The 27,899-nt window shown below is 29.8% G+C and overlaps 1 protein-coding gene across 2 annotated transcripts; it reads left to right on the forward strand.

Annotated features, from left to right (window-relative positions):
• LOC135695658 (uncharacterized) lies at positions 1–27,802 on the forward strand. 2 transcript variants are annotated; one of them, XM_065214812.2, is made up of 10 exons: positions 1–244; positions 676–719; positions 1,311–1,371; positions 22,753–22,945; positions 24,287–24,575; positions 24,836–25,009; positions 25,544–25,776; positions 26,100–26,200; positions 26,463–26,513; positions 27,156–27,802. In XM_065214812.2, exons 1-10 carry the CDS (start codon positions 197–199, stop codon positions 27,636–27,638), a joined length of 1,677 nt encoding a protein of 558 aa, XP_065070884.2. In that variant the 5' UTR covers positions 1–196; the 3' UTR covers positions 27,639–27,802. The 2 variants fall into 2 exon arrangements, with proteins under 2 accessions (XP_065070884.2, XP_065070886.2); XM_065214814.2 differs by lacking the exon at positions 1,311–1,371 and having other exon boundaries at positions 3–244; positions 651–719.
• The last annotated feature ends 97 nt before the right edge of the window (positions 27,803–27,899 follow it).

Here is a 27,899-nt window from a genome sequence, read left to right on the forward strand (position 1 = left end):
TATTATGACCTTATCGAGCGCATGCGCAGTTTTCTTATAATGCAGAAAGACATGGCAAACAATATGTATCTTTTGCAGCATCACTTTTACTGATTTCAATCGGTCGGAGAAAGTAGGACTCATAATTAAGACTTGTCTTGAGAATCTAAAGAAACGAATTGGGCGATTTTCAATTCCATGAGAAGTCTCCTTAGCAATGATGTGTCAGCAAATCGCCGATTGCCGCATCACAACTGAGTGTCAAGTAAGTGAGGCTCAACATTTATTTAACCCCTCTTGCCCATAGTTGATCGCAGCCTGTTTTTTACTTGAGCTTTAAAAAACATGCACTCGCATTTAGTGAAACCAATTGGCAAGTTTGTTATTTCCTGTACAAATGTATAGATTTCCATAGGCAAGTAAATGTAAAATAACTGTAAAATAATTAATCACGAGCTTTACTGTCTTCAGAAAACTTTTTCTGTTTATACCTTCCTTCTTATACTGATTAGTTCCTTTGAACGAAATTTCTGACAAATTGTGGAATGATCAATGGGGGGGGCACGTCCCTATCTTGCCTACCCCTAGCCACGATACCCCTGAAGTAGTATCCAGTTTTTCTTGATGTTCCTATATGATGTTCCTGAAGTAGTATCCTGTTTTGTTTTCAGTTACGGATCGCGTTGTTTCTTCTAGAAGCCTGTCGACGTCGTTTGCTGTTTTACAACGAGTTCAAGAATGTGAGTTTGTGTTAAGATTCCTTTTTTGTTCAACTTGCTTAATGTTAATGATTCGAACTCATTAGTTGGATCACACTGTAAACAGGCCCGTAGACAGCTACACTAGATTGAGGGGGGGGGGAGGGGGGCATGGATGGATAATAGCCTTTTCTTTACCTGCCATACGAAATACTGTCAGATCGAGCTGCATTTATATGATCTTAAAACGCAATTTTTGCAAATAATTTTCGCCTCCTCAAGTGTCTACAGGCCTGACTGGAAATGTGACTTGATAAATGTACACTGACCAACTACGAGGGAGAACTTCCAACGCCAATCGCAGCACCACAGCTGGACTGGGCTTGAAAAACAAGCGAATGCAGACCTGGACTTTCAAATAAATGTTGAATAAGGATCAAGTGTCATTGCGTTATTGTATGGAAATTTGGATAAAGTAAACCAAGGTCTTTGCTTGAAAAGGGGTCCAGCAAGTTAAAAAATTTTAGAATGCAATTTTATTTAACTATCCTTTTACCAAAATATTCCCTATTTCGAGCCGTTTTTTGTCGAATTAAAAAAAAAACCTATGGAAATTCTCTCAAAATTTTTCAGCCAAAATCAGCACAAAACGTTTTGCAAAGCAAAAATCAAGGGCAATAAACGATCTTGTAAGGTAAGTGCTAAACTTTTTAAAAAAATTATCCCAAATATTCACACCAATATCTTTGTATTTCACATGATGTTAAGTTTGATTAAAAAAATTTTTTACAAAAATTGTCATTTAATACAACTATTAATTTTTTACAGAAATTAATATGACCATAACTTCTTATACATGCAAACTTATCTGACAAAAGTAAACAAAGTTTTCAAAATTAACATATCGATATAAACTTCCGTCACTTTCATCTCAAATTTTTTTCAACCAAATATTTCCATGTTAGATAATTTTCAACTATTTTCGTCCAAAAACAGTTTAATTTGCTTCAATTTGACAAAATAAAGCCAAAATTTAATTGGTTTTGAAGTTAAAGTTGATTATCCGAAAAATAACAACTTATTTAAAGAAACATTTAAATTCTTTAAAAAACGGTTTTATTTCCTTCAATTTGACAAGAAAAAGCTTAGTTATCAATTAGTTTTAAAGTAAAGGTCGATTACTTTGAGAAATAAAACAGTTTTTTTGGAGTCATTTTCTGTTGAAAAAGTAAGGTTATAGGCTTAGAAAAATCATGAAAACTTTCTGCGAAAAATTTCTTCCGAAAACGGTTTTCTTTGCTTCAATTTGACAAGAAAGAGCTTAGTTCTGTATTAGTTTGAAAGTAAAGGTCGATTACTTTGAAAAAAAACATTTTTTTTGGAGTCATTTTCTGTTGAAAAAGTAATGTTATAGGCTTAGAAAAATCATGAAAACTTTCTGGAAAAAAATTATTGCGAAAACGGTTTTTTTTGCTACAATTTGACAAAAAAGAGCTTAGTTCTGTATTAGTTTTAAAGTAAAGGTCGATTACTTTGAAAAAAAACATTTTTTTTGGAGTCATTTTCTGTTGAAAAAGTAAGGTTATAGGCTTAGAAAAATCATGAAAACTTTCTGCAAAAAATTTCTTCCGAAAACGGTTTTCTTTGCTTCAATTTGACAAGAAAGAGCTTAGTTATTAATTAGTTTTAAAGTAAAGGTCGATTACTTTGAAAAATAAAACATTTTTTTGGAGTCTATTTCTATTGAAAAAGTAAGGTTATAGGCTTAGGAAAATCATGAAAACTTTTGGAAAAAAAATTCTTCCGAAAACGGTTTTCTTTGCTTCAATTTGACAAGAAAAAGCTTAGTTCTGTATTAGTTTTAAAGTAAAGGTCGATTACTTTGAAAAAAAAACAGTTTTTTTGGAGTCATTTTCTGTTGAAAAAGTAAGGTTATAGGCTTAGAAAAATCATGAAAACTTTCTGCGCAAAATTTCTTCCGAAAACGGTTTTCTTTGCTTCAATTTGACAAGAAAGAGCTTAGTTATTGATTAGTTTAAAAGTAAAGGTCGATTATTTTGAAAAAAAACTTTTTTTGGGAGTCATTTTCTGTTGAAAAAGTAAAGTTATAGGCTTAGGAAAATCAATAAAACTTTCTGGAAAAAAATTATTCGGAAAACGGTTTTTTTTGCTACAATTTCACAAGAAAGAGCTTAGTTGTAATTTACTTTAAAAGTAAAGGTCGATTATTTTGAAAAAAAACTTTTTTTGGGAGTCATTTTCTGTTGAAAAAGTAAAGTTATAGGCTTAGGAAAATCATTAAAACTTTCTGGAAAAAAATTATTCGGAAAACGGTTTTTTTGCTTCAATTTCACAAGAAAGAGCTTAGTTGTAATTTACCTTTAAAGTAAAGGTCAATTACTACGAGAAAGAAAACGCTGTTCTTGGGACTTGTTTTCTGTTGAAAAGTAAGGTTATAGGCTTAGAAAAATCATGAAAACTTTCTCGAAAAAAATTATTCCGAAAACGGTTTTTTTTGCTACAATTTGACAAGAAAAAGCTTAGTTCTAAATTAGTTTTAAAGTAAAGGTCGATTACTTTGAAAAATAAAACAGTTTTCTTGGAGTCATTTTCTGTTGAAAAAGTAAGGTTATAGGCTTAGAAAAATCATGAAAACTTTCTGCAAAAAATTTCTTCCGAAAACGGTTTTCTTTGCTTCAATTTGACAAGAAAGAGCTTAGTTATTAATTAGTTTTAAAGTAAAGGTCGATTACTTTGAAAAATAAAACATTTTTTTGGAGTCATTTTCTGTCGAAAAAGTAAGGTTATAGGCTTAGAAAAATCATGAAAACTTTTGGAAAAAAAATTCTTCCGAAAACGGTTTTCTTTGCTTCAATTGGACAAGAAAAAGCTTAGTTCTGTATTAGTTTTAAAGTAAAGGTCGATTACTTTGAAAAAAAAACAGTTTTTTTGGAGTCATTTTCTGTTGAAAAAGTAAGGTTATAGGCTTAGAAAAATCATGAAAACTTCCTGCAAAAAATTTCTTCCGAAAACGGTTTTCTTTGCTTCAATTTGACAAGAAAGAGCTTAGTTATTGATTAGTTTAAAAGTAAAGGTCGATTATTTTGAAAAAAAACTTTTTTTGGGAGTCATTTTCTGTTGAAAAAGTAAAGTTATAGGCTTAGGAAAATCAATAAAACTTTCTGGAAAAAAATTATTCGGAAAACGGTTTTTTTTGCTACAATTTCACAAGAAAGAGCTTAGTTGTAATTTACTTTAAAAGTAAAGGTCATTTACTTTGAAAAATAAAACATTTTTTTGGAGTCATTTTCTGTTGAAAAAGTAAGGTTATAGGCTTAGGAAAATCATGAAAACTTTTTGAAAAAAAATTCTTCCGAAAACGGTTTTTTTGCTTCAATTTCACAAGAAAGAGCTTAGTTATCAATTAGTTTAAAAGTAAAGGTCGATTACTTTGAAAAATAAAACATTTTTTTTGTAGTCATTTTCTGTTGAAAAAGTAATGTTATAGGCTTAGAAAAATCATGAAAACTTTCTGGAAAAAAATTATTGCGAAAACGGTTTTTTTTGCTACAATTTGACAAAAAAGAGCTTAGTTCTGTATTAGTTTTAAAGTAAAGGTCGATTACTTTGAAAAAAAACATTTTTTTTGGAGTCATTTTCTGTTGAAAAAGTAAGGTTATAGGCTTAGAAAAATCATGAAAACTTTCTGCAAAAAATTTCTTCCGAAAACGGTTTTCTTTGCTTCAATTTGACAAGAAAGAGCTTAGTTATTAATTAGTTTAAAAGTAAAGGTCGATTATTTTGAAAAAAAACTTTTTTTGGGAGTCATTTTCTGTTGAAAAAGTAAAGTTATAGGCTTAGGAAAATCATTAAAACTTTCTGGAAAAAAATTATTCGGAAAACGGTTTTTTTGCTTCAATTTCACAAGAAAGAGCTTAGTTGTAATTTACCTTTAAAGTAAAGGTCAATTACTACGAGAAAGAAAACGCTGTTCTTGGGACTTGTCTTCTGTTGAAAAGTAAGGTTATAGGCTTAGAAAAATCATGAAAACTTTCTCGAAAAAAATTATTCCGAAAACGGTTTTTTTTGCTACAATTTGACAAGAAAAAGCTTAGTTCTAAATTAGTTTTAAAGTAAAGGTCGATTACTTTGAAAAATAAAACAGTTTTCTTGGAGTCATTTTCTGTTGAAAAAGTAAGGTTATAGGCTTAGAAAAATCATGAAAACTTTCTGCAAAAAATTTCTTCCGAAAACGGTTTTCTTTGCTTCAATTTGACAAGAAAGAGCTTAGTTATTAATTAGTTTTAAAGTAAAGGTCGATTACTTTGAAAAATAAAACATTTTTTTTGGAGTCATTTTCTGTCGAAAAAGTAAGGTTATGGCTTAGAAAAATCATGAAAACTTTTGGAAAAAAAATTCTTCCGAAAACGGTTTTCTTTGCTTCAATTGGACAAGAAAAAGCTTAGTTCTGTATTAGTTTTAAAGTAAAGGTCGATTACTTTGAAAAAAAAACAGTTTTTTTGGAATCATTTTCTGTTGAAAAAGTAAGGTTATAGGCTTAGAAAAATCATGATAACTTTCTGCAAAAAATTTCTTCCGAAAACGGTTTTCTTTGCTTCAATTTGACAAGAAAGAGCTTAGTTATTAATTAGCTTAAAAGTAAAGGTCGATTATTTTGAAAAAAAACTTTTTTTGGGAGTCATTTTTTGTTGAAAAAGTAAAGTTATAGGCTTAGGAAAATCATTAAAACTTTCTGGAAAAAAATTATTCGGAAAACGGTTTTTTTGCTTCAATTTCACAAGAAAGAGCTTAGTTGTAATTTACCTTTAAAGTAAAGGTCAATTACTACGAGAAAGAAAACGCTGTTCTTGGGACTTGTTTTCTGTTGAAAAGTAAGGTTATAGGCTTAGAAAAATCATGAAAACTTTCTCGAAAAAAATTATTCCGAAAACGGTTTTTTTGCTACAATTTGAAAAGAAAAAGCTTAGTTCTAAATTAGTTTTAAAGTAAAGGTCGATTACTTTGAAAAATAAAATAGTTTTTTTGGAGTCATTTTCTGTTGAAAAAGTAAGGTTATAGGCTTAGAAAAATCATGATAACTTTCTGCAAAAAATTTCTTCCGAAAACGGTTTTCTTTGCTTCAATTTGACAAGAAAGAGCTTAGTTATTAATTAGTTTAAAAGTAAAGGTCGATTATTTTGAAAAAAAACTTTTTTTGGGAGTCATTTTTTGTTGAAAAAGTAAAGTTATAGGCTTAGAAAAATCATGAAAACTTTCTGCGAAAAATTTCTTCCGAAAACGGTTTTCTTTGCTTCAATTTGACAAGAAAGAGCTTAGTTATTGATTACTTTAAAAGTAAAGGTCGATTATTTTGAAAAAAAACTTTTTTTGGGAGTCATTTTCTGTTGAAAAAGTAAAGTTATAGGCTTAGGAAAATCATTAGAACTTTCTGGAAAAAAATTATTCGGAAAACGGTTTTTTTTGTTACAATTTCACAAGAAAGAGCTTAGTTGTAATTTACTTTTAAAGTAAAGGTCATTTACTTTCAGAAAGAAAACCTTTTTTTGGGACTCGTTTTCTGTTGAAAAAGTAAGGTTATAGCCTTAGGAAAATCATGAAAACTTTTTGAAAAATGTTTTTAGGAAAACGGTTTTTTTGCTTCAATTTGGCAAGAAAAAGCTTAGTTCTGTATTAGTTTTAAAGTAAAGGTCGATTACTTTGAAAAAAAAACAGTTTTTTTGGAGTCATTTTCTGTTGAAAAAGTAAGGTTATAGGCTTAGAAAAATCATGAAAACTTTCTGCGAAAAATTTCTTCCGAAAACGGTTTTCTTTGCTTCAATTTGACAAGAAAGAGCTTAGTTATTGATTACTTTAAAAGTAAAGGTCGATTATTTTGAAAAAAAACTTTTTTTGGGAGTCATTTTCTGTTGAAAAAGTAAAGTTATAGGCTTAGGAAAATCATTAGTACTTTCTGGAAAAAAATTATTCGGAAAACGGTTTTTTTGTTACAATTTCACAAGAAAGAGCTTAGTTGTAATTTACTTTTAAAGTAAAGGTCATTTACTTTCAGAAAGAAAACCTTTTTTTGGGACTCGTTTTCTGTTGAAAAAGTAAGGTTATAGCCTTAGGAAAATCATGAAAACTTTCTGAAAAATGTTTTTAGGAAAACGGTTTTTTGCTTTAATTTCACAAGAAAGAGCTTAGTTATCAATTAGTTTAAAAGTAAAGGTCAATTACTACGAGAAAGAAAACGCTGTTTTTGGGACTTGTTTTCTGTTGAAAAAGTAAGGTTATAGGCTTAGAAAAATCATGAAAACTTTCTCGAAAAAAATTATTCCGAAAACGGTTTTTTTTGCTACAATTTGACAAGAAAAGCTTAGTTCTAAATTAGTTTTAAAGTAAAGGTCGATTACTTTGAAAAATAAAACAGTTTTTTTGGAGTCATTTTCTGTTGAAAAAGTAAGGTTATAGGCTTAGAAAAATCATGATAACTTTCTGCAAAAAATTTCTTCCGAAAACGGTTTTCTTTGCTTCAATTTGACAAGAAAGAGCTTAGTTATTAATTAGTTTAAAAGTAAAGGTCGATTATTTTGAAAAAAAACTTTTTTTGGGAGTCATTTTTTGTTGAAAAAGTAAAGTTATAGGCTTAGAAAAATCATGAAAACTTTCTGCGAAAAATTTCTTCCGAAAACGGTTTTCTTTGCTTCAATTTGACAAGAAAGAGCTTAGCTATTGATTACTTTAAAGGTAAAGGTCGATTATTTTGAAAAAAAACTTTTTTTGGGAGTCATTTTCTGTTGAAAAAGTAAAGTTATAGGCTTAGGAAAATCATTAGAACTTTCTGGAAAAAAATTATTCGGAAAACGGTTTTTTTTGTTACAATTTCACAAGAAAGAGCTTAGTTGTAATTTACTTTTAAAGTAAAGGTCATTTACTTTCAGAAAGAAAACCTTTTTTTGGGACTCGTTTTCTGTTGAAAAAGTAAGGTTATAGCCTTAGGAAAATCATGAAAACTTTTTGAAAAATGTTTTTAGGAAAACGGTTTTTTTGCTTCAATTTGACAAGAAAAAGCTTAGTTCTGTATTAGTTTTAAAGTAAAGGTCGATTACTTTGAAAAAAAAAACAGTTTTTTTGGAGTCATTTTCTGTTGAAAAAGTAAGGTTATAGGCTTAGAAAAATCATGAAAACTTTCTGCGAAAAATTTCTTCCGAAAACGGTTTTCTTTGCTTCAATTTGACAAGAAAGAGCTTAGTTATTGATTACTTTAAAAGTAAAGGTCGATTATTTTGAAAAAAAACTTTTTTTGGGAGTCATTTTCTGTTGAAAAAGTAAAGTTATAGGCTTAGGAAAATCATTAGTACTTTCTGGAAAAAAATTATTCGGAAAACGGTTTTTTTGTTACAATTTCACAAGAAAGAGCTTAGTTGTAATTTACTTTTAAAGTAAAGGTCATTTACTTTCAGAAAGAAAACCTTTTTTTGGGACTCGTTTTCTGTTGAAAAAGTAAGGTTATAGCCTTAGGAAAATCATGAAAACTTTCTGAAAAATGTTTTTAGGAAAACGGTTTTTTGCTTTAATTTCACAAGAAAGAGCTTAGTTATCAATTAGTTTAAAAGTAAAGGTCAATTACTACGAGAAAGAAAACGCTGTTTTTGGGACTTGTTTTCTGTTGAAAAAGTAAGGTTATAGGCTTAGAAAAATCATGAAAACTTTCTCGAAAAAAATTATTCCGAAAACGGTTTTTTTTGCTACAATTTGACAAGAAAAGCTTAGTTCTAAATTAGTTTTAAAGTAAAGGTCGATTACTTTGAAAAATAAAACAGTTTTTTTGGAGTCATTTTCTGTTGAAAAAGTAAGGTTATAGGCTTAGAAAAATCATGAAAACTTCCTTCAAAAAATTTCTTCCGAAAACGGTTTTCTTTGCTTCAATTTGACAAGAAAGAGCTTAGTTTTAATTAGTTTTAAAGTAAAGGTCGATTACTTTGAAAAATAAAACATTTTTTTTGGAGTCATTTTCTGTTGAAAAAGTAAGGTTATAGGCTTAGAAAAATCATGAAAACTTTTGGAAAAAAAATTCTTCCGAAAACGGTTTTCTTTGCTTCAATTTGACAAGAAAAACCTTAGTTCTGTATTAGTTTTAAAATAAAGGTCGATTACTTTGAAAAAAAAGAGTTTTTTTGGAGTCATTTTTTGTTGAAAAAGTAAGGTTATAGGCTTAGAAAAATCATGAAAACTTTCTGCGCAAAATTTCTTCCGAAAACGGTTTTCTTTGCTTCAATTTGACAAGAAAGAGCTTAGTTATTGATTAGTTTAAAAGTAAAGGTCGATTATTTTGAAATAAAACTTTTTTTGGGAGTCATTTTCTGTTGAAAAAGTAAAGTTATAGGCTTAGGAAAATCATTAAAACTTTCTGGAAAAAAATTATTCGGAAAACGGTTTTTTTGCTTCAATTTCACAAGAAAGAGCTTAGGTGTAATTTACCTTTAAAGTAAAGGTCAATTACTACGAGAAAGAAAACGCTGTTCTTGGGACTTGTTTTCTGTTGAAAAGTAAGGTTATAGGCTTAGGAAAATCATGAAAACGCTCTGGAAAAAAATTATTGCGAAAACCGTATTTTTTGCTACAATTTGACAAGAAAGAGCTTAGTTGTAATTTACTTTTAAAGTAAAGGTCGTATACTTTGAGAAAGAAAACCTTTTTTTGGGACTCGTTTTCTGTTGAAAAAGTAAGGTTATAGGCTTAGGAAAATCATGAAAACTTTCCGAAAAAATTTTTTAGGAAAACGGTTTTTTTGCTTCAATTTCACAAGAAAGAGCTTAGTTGTAATTTACCTTTAGAGTAAAGGTCAATTACTACGAGAAAGAAAACGCTGTTTTTGGGACTTGTTTTCTGTTGAAAAGTAAGGTTATAGGCTTAGGAAAATCATGAAAAGTTTTTGAAAAAAAATTCTTCCGAAAACGGTTTTTTTGCTTCAATTTCACAAGAAAAAGCTTAGTTATCAATTAGTTTAAAAGTAAAGGTCGATTACTTTGAAAAATAAAACATTTTTTTTGGAGTCATTCTCTGTTGAAAAAGTAATGTTATAGGCTTAGAAAAATCATGAAAGCTTTCTGCAAAAAATTTCTTCCGAAAACGGTTTTCTTTGCTTCAATTTGACAAGAAAAAGCTTAGTTCTGTATTAGTTTTAAAATAAAGGTCGATTACTTTGAAAAAAAACTTTTTTTGGGAGTCATTTTTTGTTGAAAAAGTAAAGTTATAGGCTTAGAAAAATCATGAAAACTTTCTGCGAAAAATTTCTTCCGAAAACGGTTTTCTTTGCTTCAATTTGACAAGAAAGAGCTTAGCTATTGATTACTTTAAAGGTAAAGGTCGATTATTTTGAAAAAAAACTTTTTTTGGGAGTCATTTTCTGTTGAAAAAGTAAAGTTATAGGCTTAGGAAAATCATTAGAACTTTCTGGAAAAAAATTATTCGGAAAACGGTTTTTTTTGTTACAATTTCACAAGAAAGAGCTTAGTTGTAATTTACTTTTAAAGTAAAGGTCATTTACTTTCAGAAAGAAAACCTTTTTTTGGGACTCGTTTTCTGTTGAAAAAGTAAGGTTATAGCCTTAGGAAAATCATGAAAACTTTTTGAAAAATGTTTTTAGGAAAACGGTTTTTTTGCTTCAATTTGACAAGAAAAAGCTTAGTTCTGTATTAGTTTTAAAGTAAAGGTCGATTACTTTGAAAAAAAAACAGTTTTTTTGGAGTCATTTTCTGTTGAAAAAGTAAGGTTATAGGCTTAGAAAAATCATGAAAACTTTCTGCGAAAAATTTCTTCCGAAAACGGTTTTCTTTGCTTCAATTTGACAAGAAAGAGCTTAGTTATTGATTACTTTAAAAGTAAAGGTCGATTATTTTGAAAAAAAACTTTTTTTGGGAGTCATTTTCTGTTGAAAAAGTAAAGTTATAGGCTTAGGAAAATCATTAGTACTTTCTGGAAAAAAATTATTCGGAAAACGGTTTTTTTGTTACAATTTCACAAGAAAGAGCTTAGTTGTAATTTACTTTTAAAGTAAAGGTCATTTACTTTCAGAAAGAAAACCTTTTTTTGGGACTCGTTTTCTGTTGAAAAAGTAAGGTTATAGCCTTAGGAAAATCATGAAAACTTTCTGAAAAATGTTTTTAGGAAAACGGTTTTTTGCTTTAATTTCACAAGAAAGAGCTTAGTTATCAATTAGTTTAAAAGTAAAGGTCAATTACTACGAGAAAGAAAACGCTGTTTTTGGGACTTGTTTTCTGTTGAAAAAGTAAGGTTATAGGCTTAGAAAAATCATGAAAACTTTCTCGAAAAAAATTATTCCGAAAACGGTTTTTTTTGCTACAATTTGACAAGAAAAGCTTAGTTCTAAATTAGTTTTAAAGTAAAGGTCGATTACTTTGAAAAATAAAACAGTTTTTTTGGAGTCATTTTCTGTTGAAAAAGTAAGGTTATAGGCTTAGAAAAATCATGAAAACTTCCTTCAAAAAATTTCTTCCGAAAACGGTTTTCTTTGCTTCAATTTGACAAGAAAGAGCTTAGTTTTAATTAGTTTTAAAGTAAAGGTCGATTACTTTGAAAAATAAAACATTTTTTTTGGAGTCATTTTCTGTTGAAAAAGTAAGGTTATAGGCTTAGAAAAATCATGAAAACTTTTGGAAAAAAAATTCTTCCGAAAACGGTTTTCTTTGCTTCAATTTGACAAGAAAAACCTTAGTTCTGTATTAGTTTTAAAATAAAGGTCGATTACTTTGAAAAAAAAGAGTTTTTTTGGAGTCATTTTTTGTTGAAAAAGTAAGGTTATAGGCTTAGAAAAATCATGAAAACTTTCTGCGCAAAATTTCTTCCGAAAACGGTTTTCTTTGCTTCAATTTGACAAGAAAGAGCTTAGTTATTGATTAGTTTAAAAGTAAAGGTCGATTATTTTGAAATAAAACTTTTTTTGGGAGTCATTTTCTGTTGAAAAAGTAAAGTTATAGGCTTAGGAAAATCATTAAAACTTTCTGGAAAAAAATTATTCGGAAAACGGTTTTTTTGCTTCAATTTCACAAGAAAGAGCTTAGGTGTAATTTACCTTTAAAGTAAAGGTCAATTACTACGAGAAAGAAAACGCTGTTCTTGGGACTTGTTTTCTGTTGAAAAGTAAGGTTATAGGCTTAGGAAAATCATGAAAACGCTCTGGAAAAAAATTATTGCGAAAACCGTATTTTTTGCTACAATTTGACAAGAAAGAGCTTAGTTGTAATTTACTTTTAAAGTAAAGGTCGTATACTTTGAGAAAGAAAACCTTTTTTTGGGACTCGTTTTCTGTTGAAAAAGTAAGGTTATAGGCTTAGGAAAATCATGAAAACTTTCCGAAAAAATTTTTTAGGAAAACGGTTTTTTTGCTTCAATTTCACAAGAAAGAGCTTAGTTGTAATTTACCTTTAGAGTAAAGGTCAATTACTACGAGAAAGAAAACGCTGTTTTTGGGACTTGTTTTCTGTTGAAAAGTAAGGTTATAGGCTTAGGAAAATCATGAAAAGTTTTTGAAAAAAAATTCTTCCGAAAACGGTTTTTTTGCTTCAATTTCACAAGAAAAAGCTTAGTTATCAATTAGTTTAAAAGTAAAGGTCGATTACTTTGAAAAATAAAACATTTTTTTTGGAGTCATTCTCTGTTGAAAAAGTAATGTTATAGGCTTAGAAAAATCATGAAAGCTTTCTGCAAAAAATTTCTTCCGAAAACGGTTTTCTTTGCTTCAATTTGACAAGAAAAAGCTTAGTTCTGTATTAGTTTTAAAATAAAGGTCGATTACTTTGAAAAAAAACAGTTTTTTTGGAGTCATTTTTTGTTGAAAAAGTAAGGTTATAGGCTTAGAAAAATCATGAAAACTTTCTGCGCAAAATTTCTTCCGAAAACGGTTTTCTTTGCTTCAATTTGACAAGAAAGAGCTTAGTTATTGATTAGTTTAAAAGTAAAGGTCGATTATTTTGAAATAAAACTTTTTTTGGGAGTCATTTTCTGTTGAAAAAGTAAAGTTATAGGCTTAGGAAAATCATTAAAACTTTCGGGAAAAAAATTGTTCGGAAAACGGTTTTTTTGCTTCAATTTCACAAGAAAGAGCTTAGTTGTAATTTACCTTTAAAGTAAAAGTCAATTACTACGAGAAAGAAAACGCTGTTCTTGGGACTTGTTTTCTGTTGAAAAGTAAGGTTATGGGCTTAGGAAAATCATGAAAACGCTCTGGAAAAAAATTATTGCGAAAACCGTTTTTTTGGCTACAATTTGACAAGAAAGAGCTTAGTTGTAATTTACTTTTAAAGTAAAGGTCGTATACTTTGAGAAAGAAAACCTTTTTTTGGGACTCGTTTTCTGTTGAAAAAGTAAGGTTATAGGCTTAGGAAAATCATGAAAACTTTCCGAAAAAATTTTTTAGGAAAACGGTTTTTTTGCTTCAATTTCACAAGAAAGAGCTTAGTTGTAATTTACCTTTAGAGTAAAGGTCAATTACTACGAGAAAGAAAACGCTGTTTTTGGGACTTGTTTTCTGTTGAAAAGTAAGGTTATAGGCTTAGGAAAATCATGAAAAGTTTTTGAAAAAAAATTCTTCCGAAAACGGTTTTTTTGCTTCAATTTCACAAGAAAAAGCTTAGTTATCAATTAGTTTAAAAGTAAAGGTCGATTACTTTGAAAAATAAAACATTTTTTTTGGAGTCATTTTCTGTTGAAAAAGTAATGTTATAGGCTTAGAAAAATCATGAAAGCTTTCTGCAAAAAATTTCTTCCGAAAACGGTTTTCATTGCTTCAATTTGACAAGAAAAAGCTTAGTTCTGTATTAGTTTTAAAATAAAGGTCGATTACTTTGAAAAAAAACAGTTTTTTTGGAGTCATTTTTTGTTGAAAAAGTAAGGTTATAGGCTTAGAAAAATCATGAAAACTTTCTGCGCAAAATTTCTTCCGAAAACGGTTTTCTTTGCTTCAATTTGACAAGAAAGAGCTTAGTTATTGATTAGTTTAAAAGTAAAGGTCGATTATTTTGAAATAAAACTTTTTTTGGGAGTCATTTTCTGTTGAAAAAGTAAAGTTATAGGCTTAGGAAAATCATTAAAACTTTCTGGAAAAAAATTGTTCGGAAAACGGTTTTTTTGCTTCAATTTCACAAGAAAGAGCTTAGGTGTAATTTACCTTTAAAGTAAAGGTCAATTACTACGAGAAAGAAAACGCTGTTCTTGGGACTTGTTTTCTGTTGAAAAGTAAGGTTATAGGCTTAGGAAAATCATGAAAACGCTCTGGAAAAAAATTATTGCGAAAACCGTTTTTTTTGCTACAATTTGACAAGAAAGAGCTTAGTTGTAATTTACTTTTAAAGTAAAGGTCGTATACTTTGAGAAAGAAAACCTTTTTTTGGGACTCGTTTTCTGTTGAAAAAGTAAGGTTATAGGCTTAGGAAAATCATGAAAACTTTCCGAAAAAATTTTTTAGGAAAACGGTTTTTTTGCTTCAATTTCACAAGAAAGAGCTTAGTTGTAATTTACCTTTAGAGTAAAGGTCAATTACTACGAGAAAGAAAACGCTGTTTTTGGGACTTGTTTTCTGTTGAAAAGTAAGGTTATAGGCTTAGGAAAATCATGAAAACGCTCTGGAAAAAAATTATTGCGAAAACCGTTTTTTTTGCTTCAATTTCACAAGAAAAAGCTTAGTTATCAATTAGTTTAAAAGTAAAGGTCGATTACTTTGAAAAATAAAACATTTTTTTTGGAGTCATTTTCTGTTGAAAAAGTAATGTTATAGGCTTAGAAAAATCATGAAAGCTTTCTGCAAAAAATTTCTTCCGAAAACGGTTTTCTTTGCTTCAAGTTGACAAGAAAAAACTTAGTTCTAAATTAGTTTTAAAGTAATGGTCGATTACTTTGAAAAATAAAACAGTTTTTTTGGAGTCATTTTCTGTTGAAAAAGTAAGGTTATAGGCTTTGAAAAATCATGAAAACTTTCTGGAAAAAAATTATTCCAAAAACGGTTTTTTTTGCTACAATTTGACAAGAAAGAGCTTAGTTGTAATTTACTTTTAAAGTAAAGGTCATTTACTTTGAGAAAGAAAACCTTTTTTTGGGACTCGTTTTCTGTTGAAAAAGTAAGGTTATAGCCTTAGGAAAATCATGAAAACTTTTTAAAATTTTTTTTTAGGAAAACGGTTCTTTTGCTTCAATTTCACAAGAAAAAGCTTAGTTATCAATTAGTTTAAAAGTAAAGGTCAATTACTACGAGAAAGAAAACGCTGTTTTTGGGACTTGTTTTCTGTTGAAAAAGTAAGGTTATAGGCTTAGAAAAAGCATGAAAACTTTCTCGAAAAAAATTATTCCGAAAACGGTTTTTTTTGCTACAATTTGACAAGAAAGAGCTTAGTTGTAATTTACTTTTAAAGTAAAGGTCGTATACTTTGAGAAAGAAAACCTTTTTTTGGGACTCGTTTTCTGTTGAAAAAGTAAGGTTATAGGCTTAGGAAAATCATGAAAACTTTCCGAAAAAATTTTTTAGGAAAACGGTTTTTTTGCTTCAATTTCACAAGAAAGAGCTTAGTTGTAATTTACCTTTAGAGTAAAGGTCATTTACTACGAGAAAGAAAACGCTGTTTTTGGGACTTGTTTTCTGTTGAAAAGTAAGGTTATAAGCTTAGGAAAATCATGAAAAGTTTTTGAAAAAAAATTCTTCCGAAAACGGTTTTTTTGCTTCAATTTCACAAGAAAAAGCTTAGTTATCAATTAGTTTAAAAGTAAAGGTCGATTACTTTGAAAAATAAAACATTTTTTTTGGGGTCATTTTCTGTTGAAAAAGTAATGTTATAGGCTTAGAAAAATCATGAAAGCTTTCTGCAAGAAATTTCTTCCGAAAACGGTTTTCTTTGCTTCAAGTTGACAAGAAAAAACTTAGTTCTAAATTAGTTTTAAAGTAATGGTCGATTACTTTGAAAAATAAAACAGTTTTTTTGGAGTCATTTTCTGTTGAAAAAGTAAGGTTATAGGCTTTGAAAAATCATGAAAACTTTCTGGAAAAAAATTATTCCAAAAACGGTTTTTTTGCTACAATTTGACAAGAAAGAGCTTAGTTGTAATTTACTTTTAAAGTAAAGGTCATTTACTTTGAGAAAGAAAACCTTTTTTTGGGACTCGTTTTCTGTTGAAAAAGTAAGGTTATAGCCTTAGGAAAATCATGAAAACTTTTTGAAAATTTTTTTTAGGAAAACGGTTCTTTTGCTTCAATTTCACAAGAAAAAGCTTAGTTATCAATCAGTTTAAAAGTAAAGGTCAATTACTACGAGAAAGAAAACGCTGTTTTTGGGACTTGTTTTCTGTTGAAAAAGTAAGGTTATAGGCTTAGAAAAATCATGAAAACTTTCTCGAAAAAAATTATTCCGAAAACGGTTTTTTTTGCTACAATTTGACAAGAAAAAGCTTAGTTTTAAATTAGTTTTAAAGTAAAGGTCGATTACTTTGAAAAATAAAACAGTTTTTTTGGAGTCATTTTCTGTTAAAAAAGTATGGTTATAGGCTTAGAAAAATCATGAAAACATTCTGCAAAAAATTTCTTCCGAAAACGGTTTTCTTTGCTTCAATTTGACAAGAAAGAGCTTAATTGTTAATTAGTTTTAAAGTAAAGGTCGATTACTTTGAAAAATAAAACATTTTTTTGGAGTCTATTTCTATTGAAAAAGTAAGGTTATAGGCTTAGGAAAATCATGAAAACTTTTTGAAAAAAATTCTCCCGAAAACGGTTTTCTTTGCTTCAATTTGAAAAGAAAGAGCTTAGTTCTGTATTAGTTTTAAAGTAAAGGTCGATTACTTTGAAAAAAAAAATTTTTTTGAGAGTCATTTTCTCTTGAAAAAGTAAGGTTATAGGCTCAGGAAAATCATGAAAACTTTCTGGAAAATTTTTTTTCGGAAAACGGTTTTTTTGCTTCAATTTCACAAGAAAGAGCTTAGTTATCAATTAGTTTAAAAGTAAAGGTCGATTACTTTGAAAAATAATACAGTTTTTTTGGAGTCATTTTCTGTTGAAAAAGTAAGGTTATAGGCTTAGAAAAATCATGAAAATTTTCTGAAAAAAAATTCTTCCGAAAACAGTTTTCTTTGCTTTAATTTGACAAGAAAAAGCTTAGTGCTGTATTAGTTTTAAAGTAAAGGTCGATTACTTTGAAAAAAAAACAGTTTTTTTGTAGTCATTTTCTGTTGAAAAAGTAAGGTTATAGGCTTAGAAAAATCATGAAAACTTTCTCCAAAAAATTTCTTCCGAAAACGGTTTTCTTTGCTTCAATTTGACAAGAAAAGGCTTAGTTCTAAATTAGTTTTAAAGTAATGGTCGATTACTTTGAGAAATAATACCTTTTTTTAGGAGTCATTTTCTGTTGAAAAAGTAAGGTTATAGGCTTTGAAAAATCATGAAAACTTTCGGGAAAAAAATTATTCCGAAAATGGTTTTCTTTGCTTCAATTGACAAGAAAGAGCTTAGTTATAAAATAGTTTTAAAGTAAAGGTCGATTACTTTGAAAAAAAAACAGTTTTTTTGGAGTCATTTTCTGTTGAAAAAGTAAGGTTATAGTCTCAGGAAAATCATGAAAACTTTCTGGAAAATTTTTTTTCGGAAAACGGTTTTTTTGCTTCAATTTCACAAGAAAGAGCTTAGTTATCAATTAGTTTAAAAGTAAAGGTCGATTACTTTGAAAAATAAAACATTTTTTTTGGAGTCATTTTCTGTTGAAAAAGTAATGTTATAGGCTTAGAAAAATCATGAAAACTTTCTGCAAAAAATTTCTTCCGAAAACGGTTTTCTTTGCTTCAAATTGACAAAAAAAACTTAGTTCTAAATTAGTTTTAAAGTAATTGTCGATTACTTTGAAAAATAATACAGTTTTTTTGGAGTCATTTTCTGTTGAAAAAGTAAGGTTATAGGCTTAGAAAAATCATGAAAACTTTCTCCAAAAAATTTCTTCCGAAAACGGTTTTCTTTGCTTCAATTTGACAAGAAAAGGCTTAGTTCTAAATTAGTTTTAAAGTAATGGTCGATTACTTTGAGAAATAATACCTTTTTTTAGGAGTCATTTTCTGTTGAAAAAGTAAGGTTATAGGCTTTGAAAAATCATGAAAACTTTCTGGAAAAAAATTATTCCGAAAATGGTTTTCTTTGCTTCAATTGACAAGAAAGAGCTTAGTTATAAAATAGTTTTAAAGTAAAGGTCGATTACTTTGAAAAAAAAACAGTTTTTTTGGAGTCATTTTCTGTTGAAAAAGTAAGGTTATAGGCTTAGAAAAATCATGAAAACTTTCTCCAAAAAATTGTTTCCGAAAACGGTTTTCTTTGCTTCAATTCGACAAGAAAGAGCTTAGTTATCAATTAGTTTTAAAGTAAAGGTCGATTACTTTGAAAAATAAAACATTTTTTTGGAGTCATTTTCTGTTGAAAAAGTAAGGTTATAGGCTTAGAAAAATCATGAAAACTTTCTCCAAAAAATTTCTTCCGAAAACGGTTTTCTTTGCTTCAATTCGACAAGAAAAGGCTTAGTTCTAAATTAGTTTTAAAGTAATGGTCGATTACTTTGAAAAATAAAACAGTTTTTTTGGAGTCATTTTCTGTTGAAAAAGTAAGGTTATAGGCTTTGAAAAATCATGAAAACTTTCTGGAAAAAAATTATTCCAAAAACGGTTTTTTTGCTACAATTTGACAAGAAAGAGCTTAGTTGTAATTTACTTTTAAAGTAAAGGTCATTTACTTTGAGAAAGAAAACCTTTTTTTGGGACTCGTTTTCTGTTGAAAAAGTAAGGTTATAGGCTTAGGAAAATCATGAAAACTTTCCGAAAAAATTTTTTAGGAAAACGGTTTTTTTGCTTCAATTTCACAAGAAAGAGCTTAGTTGTAATTTACCTTTAGAGTAAAGGTCATTTACTACGAGAAAGAAAACGCTGTTTTTGGGACTTGTTTTCTGTTGAAAAGTAAGGTTATAAGCTTAGGAAAATCATGAAAAGTTTTTGAAAAAAAATTCTTCCGAAAACGGTTTTTTTGCTTCAATTTCACAAGAAAAAGCTTAGTTATCAATTAGTTTAAAAGTAAAGGTCGATTACTTTGAAAAATAAAACATTTTTTTTGGGGTCATTTTCTGTTGAAAAAGTAATGTTATAGGCTTAGAAAAATCATGAAAGCTTTCTGCAAGAAATTTCTTCCGAAAACGGTTTTCTTTGCTTCAAGTTGACAAGAAAAAACTTAGTTCTAAATTAGTTTTAAAGTAATGGTCGATTACTTTGAAAAATAAAACAGTTTTTTTGGAGTCATTTTCTGTTGAAAAAGTAAGGTTATAGGCTTTGAAAAATCATGAAAACTTTCTGGAAAAAAATTATTCCAAAAACGGTTTTTTTGCTACAATTTGACAAGAAAGAGCTTAGTTGTAATTTACTTTTAAAGTAAAGGTCATTTACTTTGAGAAAGAAAACCTTTTTTTGGGACTCGTTTTCTGTTGAAAAAGTAAGGTTATAGCCTTAGGAAAATCATGAAAACTTTTTGAAAATTTTTTTTAGGAAAACGGTTCTTTTGCTTCAATTTCACAAGAAAAAGCTTAGTTATCAATCAGTTTAAAAGTAAAGGTCAATTACTACGAGAAAGAAAACGCTGTTTTTGGGACTTGTTTTCTGTTGAAAAAGTAAGGTTATAGGCTTAGAAAAATCATGAAAACTTTCTCGAAAAAAATTATTCCGAAAACGGTTTTTTTTGCTACAATTTGACAAGAAAAAGCTTAGTTTTAAATTAGTTTTAAAGTAAAGGTCGATTACTTTGAAAAATAAAACAGTTTTTTTGGAGTCATTTTCTGTTAAAAAAGTATGGTTATAGGCTTAGAAAAATCATGAAAACATTCTGCAAAAAATTTCTTCCGAAAACGGTTTTCTTTGCTTCAATTTGACAAGAAAGAGCTTAATTGTTAATTAGTTTTAAAGTAAAGGTCGATTACTTTGAAAAATAAAACATTTTTTTGGAGTCTATTTCTATTGAAAAAGTAAGGTTATAGGCTTAGGAAAATCATGAAAACTTTTTGAAAAAAATTCTCCCGAAAACGGTTTTCTTTGCTTCAATTTGAAAAGAAAGAGCTTAGTTCTGTATTAGTTTTAAAGTAAAGGTCGATTACTTTGAAAAAAAAAATTTTTTTGAGAGTCATTTTCTCTTGAAAAAGTAAGGTTATAGGCTCAGGAAAATCATGAAAACTTTCTGGAAAATTTTTTTTCGGAAAACGGTTTTTTTGCTTCAATTTCACAAGAAAGAGCTTAGTTATCAATTAGTTTAAAAGTAAAGGTCGATTACTTTGAAAAATAATACAGTTTTTTTGGAGTCATTTTCTGTTGAAAAAGTAAGGTTATAGGCTTAGAAAAATCATGAAAATTTTCTGAAAAAAAATTCTTCCGAAAACAGTTTTCTTTGCTTTAATTTGACAAGAAAAAGCTTAGTGCTGTATTAGTTTTAAAGTAAAGGTCGATTACTTTGAAAAAAAAACAGTTTTTTTGTAGTCATTTTCTGTTGAAAAAGTAAGGTTATAGGCTTAGAAAAATCATGAAAACTTTCTGCGCAAAATTTCTTCCGAAAACGGTTTTCTTTGCTTCAATTTGACAAGAAAAGGCTTAGTTCTAAATTAGTTTTAAAGTAATGGTCGATTACTTTGAGAAATAATACCTTTTTTTAGGAGTCATTTTCTGTTGAAAAAGTAAGGTTATAGGCTTTGAAAAATCATGAAAACTTTCGGGAAAAAAATTATTCCGAAAATGGTTTTCTTTGCTTCAATTGACAAGAAAGAGCTTAGTTATAAAATAGTTTTAAAGTAAAGGTCGATTACTTTGAAAAAAAAACAGTTTTTTTGGAGTCATTTTCTGTTGAAAAAGTAAGGTTATAGTCTCAGGAAAATCATGAAAACTTTCTGGAAAATTTTTTTTCGGAAAACGGTTTTTTTGCTTCAATTTCACAAGAAAGAGCTTAGTTATCAATTAGTTTAAAAGTAAAGGTCGATTACTTTGAAAAATAAAACATTTTTTTTGGAGTCATTTTCTGTTGAAAAAGTAATGTTATAGGCTTAGAAAAATCATGAAAACTTTCTGCAAAAAATTTCTTCCGAAAACGGTTTTCTTTGCTTCAAATTGACAAAAAAAACTTAGTTCTAAATTAGTTTTAAAGTAATTGTCGATTACTTTGAAAAATAATACAGTTTTTTTGGAGTCATTTTCTGTTGAAAAAGTAAGGTTATAGGCTTAGAAAAATCATGAAAACTTTCTCCAAAAAATTTCTTCCGAAAACGGTTTTCTTTGCTTCAATTTGACAAGAAAAGGCTTAGTTCTAAATTAGTTTTAAAGTAATGGTCGATTACTTTGAGAAATAATACCTTTTTTTAGGAGTCATTTTCTGTTGAAAAAGTAAGGTTATAGGCTTTGAAAAATCATGAAAACTTTCTGGAAAAAAATTATTCCGAAAATGGTTTTCTTTGCTTCAATTGACAAGAAAGAGCTTAGTTATAAAATAGTTTTAAAGTAAAGGTCGATTACTTTGAAAAAAAAACAGTTTTTTTGGAGTCATTTTCTGTTGAAAAAGTAAGGTTATAGGCTTAGAAAAATCATGAAAACTTTCTCCAAAAAATTGTTTCCGAAAACGGTTTTCTTTGCTTCAATTCGACAAGAAAGAGCTTAGTTATCAATTAGTTTTAAAGTAAAGGTCGATTACTTTGAAAAATAAAACATTTTTTTGGAGTCATTTTCTGTTGAAAAAGTAAGGTTATAGGCTTAGAAAAATCATGAAAACTTTCTCCAAAAAATTTCTTCCGAAAACGGTTTTCTTTGCTTCAATTCGACAAGAAAAGGCTTAGTTCTAAATTAGTTTTAAAGTAATGGTCGATTACTTTGAAAAATAAAACAGTTTTTTTGGAGTCATTTTCTGTTGAAAAAGTAAGGTTATAGGCTTTGAAAAATCATGAAAACTTTCTGGAAAAAAATTATTCCAAAAACGGTTTTTTTGCTACAATTTGACAAGAAAGAGCTTAGTTGTAATTTACTTTTAAAGTAAAGGTCATTTACTTTGAGAAAGAAAACCTTTTTTTGGGACTCGTTTTCTGTTGAAAAAGTAAGGTTATAGCCTTAGGAAAATCATGAAAACTTTTTGAAAAAAATTCTCCCGAAAACGGTTTTCTTTGCTTCAATTCGACAAGAAAAGGCTTAGTTCTAAATTAGTTTTAAAGTAATGGTCGATTACTTTGAGAAATAATACCTTTTTTTAGGAGTCATTTTCTGTTGAAAAAGTAAGGTTATAGGCTTTGAAAAGTCATTAAAACTTTCTGGAAAAAAATTATTCCGAAAATGGTTTTCTTTGCTTCAATTGACAAGAAAGAGCTTAGTTATAAATTAGTTTTAAAGTAAAGGTCGATTACTTTGAGAAATAATACCTTTTTTTAGGAGTCATTTTCTGTTGAAAAAGTAAGGTTATAGGCTTAGAAAAATCATGAAAACTTTCTGGAAAAATTGTCAGAAAAATCAATATAACTTTTGAAAAAAAAATTTACCGCAATAAAGAAACGCAAGTCCATTTAAAGGGATTCTAATGTAGGGTTGGCAAATTGGCTATTTTCAGACAAAATTTTCCACTTTTGGCCTTTTCCAGAGTCAAATTACGTAAACAATTTGGTTTTGGTTTACTTTTGAAATTGCTTTTTATGACCTTTTCCAGCAGAAATTTTGAGAACATTCCTTCGATTTGTATAAACTTTGACATCCCAAGGAACAAAGAGTTTTAAATGGAAATAGCAATACTACAGAGAGTGTGCCTAGCTGATAGACGCTCCTCCGCTTCTCCACTCCTTTCTATTTCCGCTCTCCAATTTATGTGGCTTTCGTTCCCAGGGTACCAAACATTTTACCTAACCGAATGATTATTAGTTTTAAGGCAAAAGATTATTAATTTTCTTGTTGGAGGTTGGAAAATTATTTAAAAGGCTCTTGCGTGGAAATATTTACTACGCTTGCGCATTGTATTTTAACGAAATTTTTTTATTTTGCCTTTTTACAGTATGTACACTTTGGCCGGAGCTGGTCATTTGCTTTGCGATCAATTGGTGACGTCACGTTTTGCATGGTTGTTGATGTTGTTGTTTGTTGTTGCTTTTGGGAACCGGTAGGGAAAGAAACGCAAATGCATTTGAGGTTATTTAGTCTGCCAAGAGTCAAGTTTCTGATGCCACAACATGAGAAAGCGAAGAGAGGTAAATCTTACGTATCCTAGAATTAAACTTTGTATCTAAGATATAATATAAGATAACAGTGCCGCCGGAACGAAATTCTTATTGGGGGGGCTGCCCATTGTTTCCCTTCTCATTCAGTACACTGTTATAAAGGAAACATACTACAGTTTGACAATTATTGGGGGGCTCCAGCCCCCCCCCAGCCCCCCCGGTGCCGACGGGCCTGAAGATATATCTTATAATGCAAGCCTACTCGTCTGATTTCGCGGTTGTAATAAAGCCGAGAATCAAGTTCAGTGACAGGAGGGTTCCAGGAAAACCCACTGTGGTTGGTCCGACGCGAAAAATTTTTTTTGAAATTCAGCCTACTAGAATGGCTAAAAATGCATCTCCCAGACTAAAAATTAACAAATTAATATACCGCTCAGAACAGACAATTCAACCATTCTCAGAAAAACACTAATTATTGATTTTTAGGAAAAATTTTGGAGGGGCAGAGTCATGCTAAAACGCTAGTTCTTTTATCTATTGTATTTATCCATCTTGTCTCACCTCCGGCTGGGCCTAGAAAATCTCATTATGTTGTTAAACTAGCTATTATTGTTCTTGCTTGTAAAATGTGTTGTTCTTTTGTTTCATATTCCTTATTTTACGCTCCAAATGTATGTGTTAGTTATTCTGAAGAAGCTTACAGCGAAACGTCAAACAAGTTGTTTTTTTATTGATAATCTACATATACATAAACATAAACATATACATAAATATATACATATACATACATAATAAACATACTTAATCAATTGCTGAGCTTTGCTTACACAATTATAAGAACCATGTTCATATTTTTGGATAAACTGTAGGCTCAGGCGTAAACAAAACAACCTGACTCTTAAATGTTTAGAGATAGGTTAAATTTGATAACCATCTTGCTGTTGTCATAGATATATCATATATTGAAACTGTGAAGATGATTTTCTTGTGGTATATTATAGATTAAAGATTGATTGCCTTTGTGCAATGCCTGTATTGCTGTATTCATCAAGCAATGTGAAGTGTATAAACATCAATGTCAGGTTATAGGTTATCCCTCTTTTTGGCCTATGGTTGGATGCCTGTAAACTTATGTTAAGAAACCTGGCAAGGCTTTCTTTGCACCTACCAAAAGGGTATAGGAGAAATAGAGAAAAGTAGAACCATACCTTGTATGGAGGTTCACAATTCATAGACTTTTCCTGAAAGTAAGAAAAGGCTGTTAAGATATGAGTGCATGCACCTTTAAATGAGATACGCCTTTAAGCAAGGTAATGTTGTATGAAGAAATGTCTTTTATCTCCTTGTTATTCAAAATTATTACAATTTTAGTATCAATATTGGCTAGTATGGCAACTGAATCCAGAGCAAAAGCTGCATCAAAAGGGAAAACTAGAAGAAAATCCAAGGATCCAACACATTGGCCTCAATTGCCAAAAATATCAAATAATGCTGTCCCTGTAGAGTGCAAATCCCTCTTAGTCACAAGGGATACATCTATTACTAACACTTCCACCAATATTGATAAGCAAAGATCTCAAAAATGCAAAAAGAAAAAGTACAAAGTTTCAAAGTCAAGCTCTGAAACACTGGTTGCAAGGCTTGGTGCACTAAGCATAAGGTTTGCTATGTCACTCAATTACATACCATTTTTTGGTTAAACCACCATTTCATTTTCTGTATTGAAATTTCTTTTGGAGATGTCTGTACCAGTATTTCAAAAGCAGATATATACTTACTATATCCTTTTCTTCTGCATGTAAAATTTATAGAGCTCTTTCTCTTTGAAGATGAATTCTGAAACTATAAAGGAATATGGAAGATAGATAATGGAAACTTAAGTATACCTATAAAACTACTAACTTTTAATTGTTGCTACAGTTCATCCAGCCAAAGGATTGATGGCAGTCACAAAGCTGGGAAACGCTTTTTTAGCACCTTTCATATTTCAAGTCTTAAAGAAATTGCAGAGCTGATTAAAAATGGGAAAATTGGAAATGTCATTGTCATGGCAGGGGCTGGAATTTCAACACCAAGTGGTATCCCCGATTTCAGGTAATGCATTGTGGGCTTTTTAGCTTTCATTTAGCTTTCCTTCCTTTCTCCAAATCCTGTTCTTTTGTATAGTGCAACAATATTTTCAGTTTAAAGCTTAAATTTACATAATTCTTATTTGTCTTTTCAGACCTTTTCATGATACATTTTTATCAGAAGCAAATAATCTGTATAGTCTATAAATACCCATATTCCAAAAATAATCCTTATCTCTACCCAACAAATTATCAAAGATTGATCATAATTTTCATAGAGCTGGTTTAGTTTTGCTGTCTCATCGCTAAGCATAGATGTAGAAACAAAGGGGCACAGGGGCATGTGCCCCACTTTTAAGAAAAAAGAGGTAAGGTACCCATTTTCAGTTCATAGAGGTACCCCTTTTTGCCCACATGCGCTCCCTCCCAACTTCTTAAATGATCTCTATGTCTATGTCATTAGCCTAGAGTCAAGAATTGGCCAAGTTCATAATTTTGGAAATGATGCAGTTGCTATGTCAAACTATCATGTCATATTGTAAAATGTTCTATGTTGCAGATCACCTGGAACTGGACTCTACAATAATTTGGATGAATATGGTTTGCCAGATCCTGCTGCAGTTTTTGATATAAATTTCTTTAGTTACAATCCAAAACCATTTTTCCAACTTGCAAAGGAGCTTAACCCTGGCAAATATAAGCCAAACTTGGTCCACTATTTCGTGAGGATGCTACATGAAAAGAATTCATTGATGAAAATGTACACTCAGAACATTGATGGTCTTGAAAGAGGTACTTGTATATGAGATTACTTGAAATTGTAAACAGGAAATTGAAGATATAACACAAAACAAAACATTCTAGAATTTATATCAGAGGAAAAATACAAACTTATCTACCTTTTGATAAATTAATGACAGTTGCCATTTACAGTTTATCTTAGAGTGTAAATGCTCAATTTTTATGTTAAAGTATTCATTGGTAATATTGGCTTGAGGCTGTTGATTAATAATAATTGTGATAAGACAACCAGTTTGCTTTGTACAGTCATATTTGTTCACAATCACACTTGATACTGAGAAATGCAAAAAGTCATTGCAAACCTCTTCTTTCAGCTGCTGGAATTCCAGAAGCAAAGTTGATTGAGGCACATGGGACATTTTCAACAGCAACATGCAGGAGGTGCAAGACTAGGTACAAAGGAGATGAGATATTGGTAGGTACAAAGGAGAATTAATTTGCCATGGGGTTGAAAACCCTACCCACTTGATCTATTTTGGGTATTTATTTCACAACAGGAAGGAGGGGAGTGTGAAATAAACCTTTGAAAATGCAGGAAGCTCGGTAAAAACTTTTTTGCCTTTAATTGTTGGCAAAAGTAAGTCATTAGGTTGTTTTGCAGTTGAAATTAAAAAGTCCTGGATTAGATTTTGTTTGAATTTGTTAACTTGGGAATTGAAATTCAATACATTTTACAGGATGATGTAATGAAAACAAATGTGCCCAAATGTAGAAGACATGGTTGCTCAGTGAGTTTTACATTCCTGTTTTCATTATGTTTCCAGAATCATGGCCTTTTGTGATATTCAAGATGTCAAAATGTTTTAAATTGATAAAAATTTGTAAGATTATTCAAAATATTCCAAATTATCCCATCCCTGAACCTAATCTGATGTGTAGGTAAATGCAGTGTTTCTGTTCCCATTCTCCTGCTTATTTTGTTAGCGTTGTCATGTCACAGGTTTAAAGACATTGAGTCATGGTGAATAGTCATACTCTGCAGGGGTCCTTTGCTTTTAGTGTGATTTTGATGCTTTTTGTTTAAAATTGACTGTTGATGAGACCTGTTATCAAAAGCAATAGGAGACAACTTCATGTGATCAGACTCAGGTCCACCAATAGCAATGGAGCATGAATATAATGACTCAGCATCATTTGCTAAAAATTCTTAAAATTTGCCAGCATCCCCAAATGGGAGCATCCCCAAATGTTGAAAAACTCCTCGTTTTTACAATGAAATTTTTTCCAAGGGCAATATCATAACCCCGCTCACATAGTTATGGTCCAGCTCAGCACATTTGGGTATAGTTTTGGTCCTCTCCTTTTGTCGTGATTCAGTGCCTTTAAATAGTTACTTGTTTTTCTTACTTACCAAATATTATTTATTTCAGGGAGTGGTCAAACCAGACATTGTCTTTTTTGGAGAAGACCTTCCGAAAACGTTTTTTGAATATCCAAAGCATTTTGCCAAATGTGATTTGTTGATAGTACTTGGAACGTCACTTGAAGTCGAACCATTTGCAGGATTGGTCCAGGAGGTTCGTTCATATACCCCAAGGCTGCTGGTTAACCGAGATGCTGTTGGTCCATTTGTGCGACGAAAAAGGAGGCCTAATGATGTAATTGTTAAAGGCGACATTGTAGACGCTGTGAGGAAGTTAATAGAGCTTCTAGGATGGTCTAAAGAAGTAGATCTGTTAATGAAAGAAGAACTTGATGAAACACAATCTGAAAATAAACCAACAAAAGAAAGTGTTTTCCATTTAAAAAAAACCAGCAATGAGACTTTAGATGTTCCAAATATGAATAAAGAAGAACTGAACTTGTTTAGGTTAGGAATAACACCAGAGCATTCAGAAGAAAATAGCAAATAGAATGGAAAGGTACAATTTCTCTTTGCACTTAAGTTCATTTTGTAAATAAAAATAGGTATTACTAATCATTTTTTATGTTAGAAAACATAGTTTTTACTTGCTGTCCTTTCCACTTCTTATAAATTTAAATTATAACTTATAGCTTGTCGCAACAAAGCTCTGAAAATTTACATCCAAGATATAATATTTTGATATCAGGCTTTATAACAGAAGCAAATCATGCATGTCAAACCCAAGAGCTCTAAGGTGGCTGGAAAGCCC

This window comes from Rhopilema esculentum, chromosome 2 (assembly GCF_057945365.1).
Source record: "Rhopilema esculentum isolate cy_ngs chromosome 2, ASM5794536v1, whole genome shotgun sequence".
NCBI classification, from domain to species: domain Eukaryota; kingdom Metazoa; phylum Cnidaria; class Scyphozoa; order Rhizostomeae; family Rhizostomatidae; genus Rhopilema; species Rhopilema esculentum.

Bases quoted from the DNA above. Each gene is read 5' to 3' on its own strand.
- LOC135695658 (XM_065214812.2), top strand. From the start codon at position 197: ATGATGTGTCAGCAAATCGCCGATTGCCGCATCACAACTGAGTGTCAA. The intron at 720-1,310 runs GTGAGTTTGTGT...AAAATTTTTCAG, and splicing joins TTTACAACGAGTTCAAGAAT to CCAAAATCAGCACAAAACGT. The intron at 25,777-26,099 runs GTACTTGTATAT...CTCTTCTTTCAG, and splicing joins CATTGATGGTCTTGAAAGAG to CTGCTGGAATTCCAGAAGCA.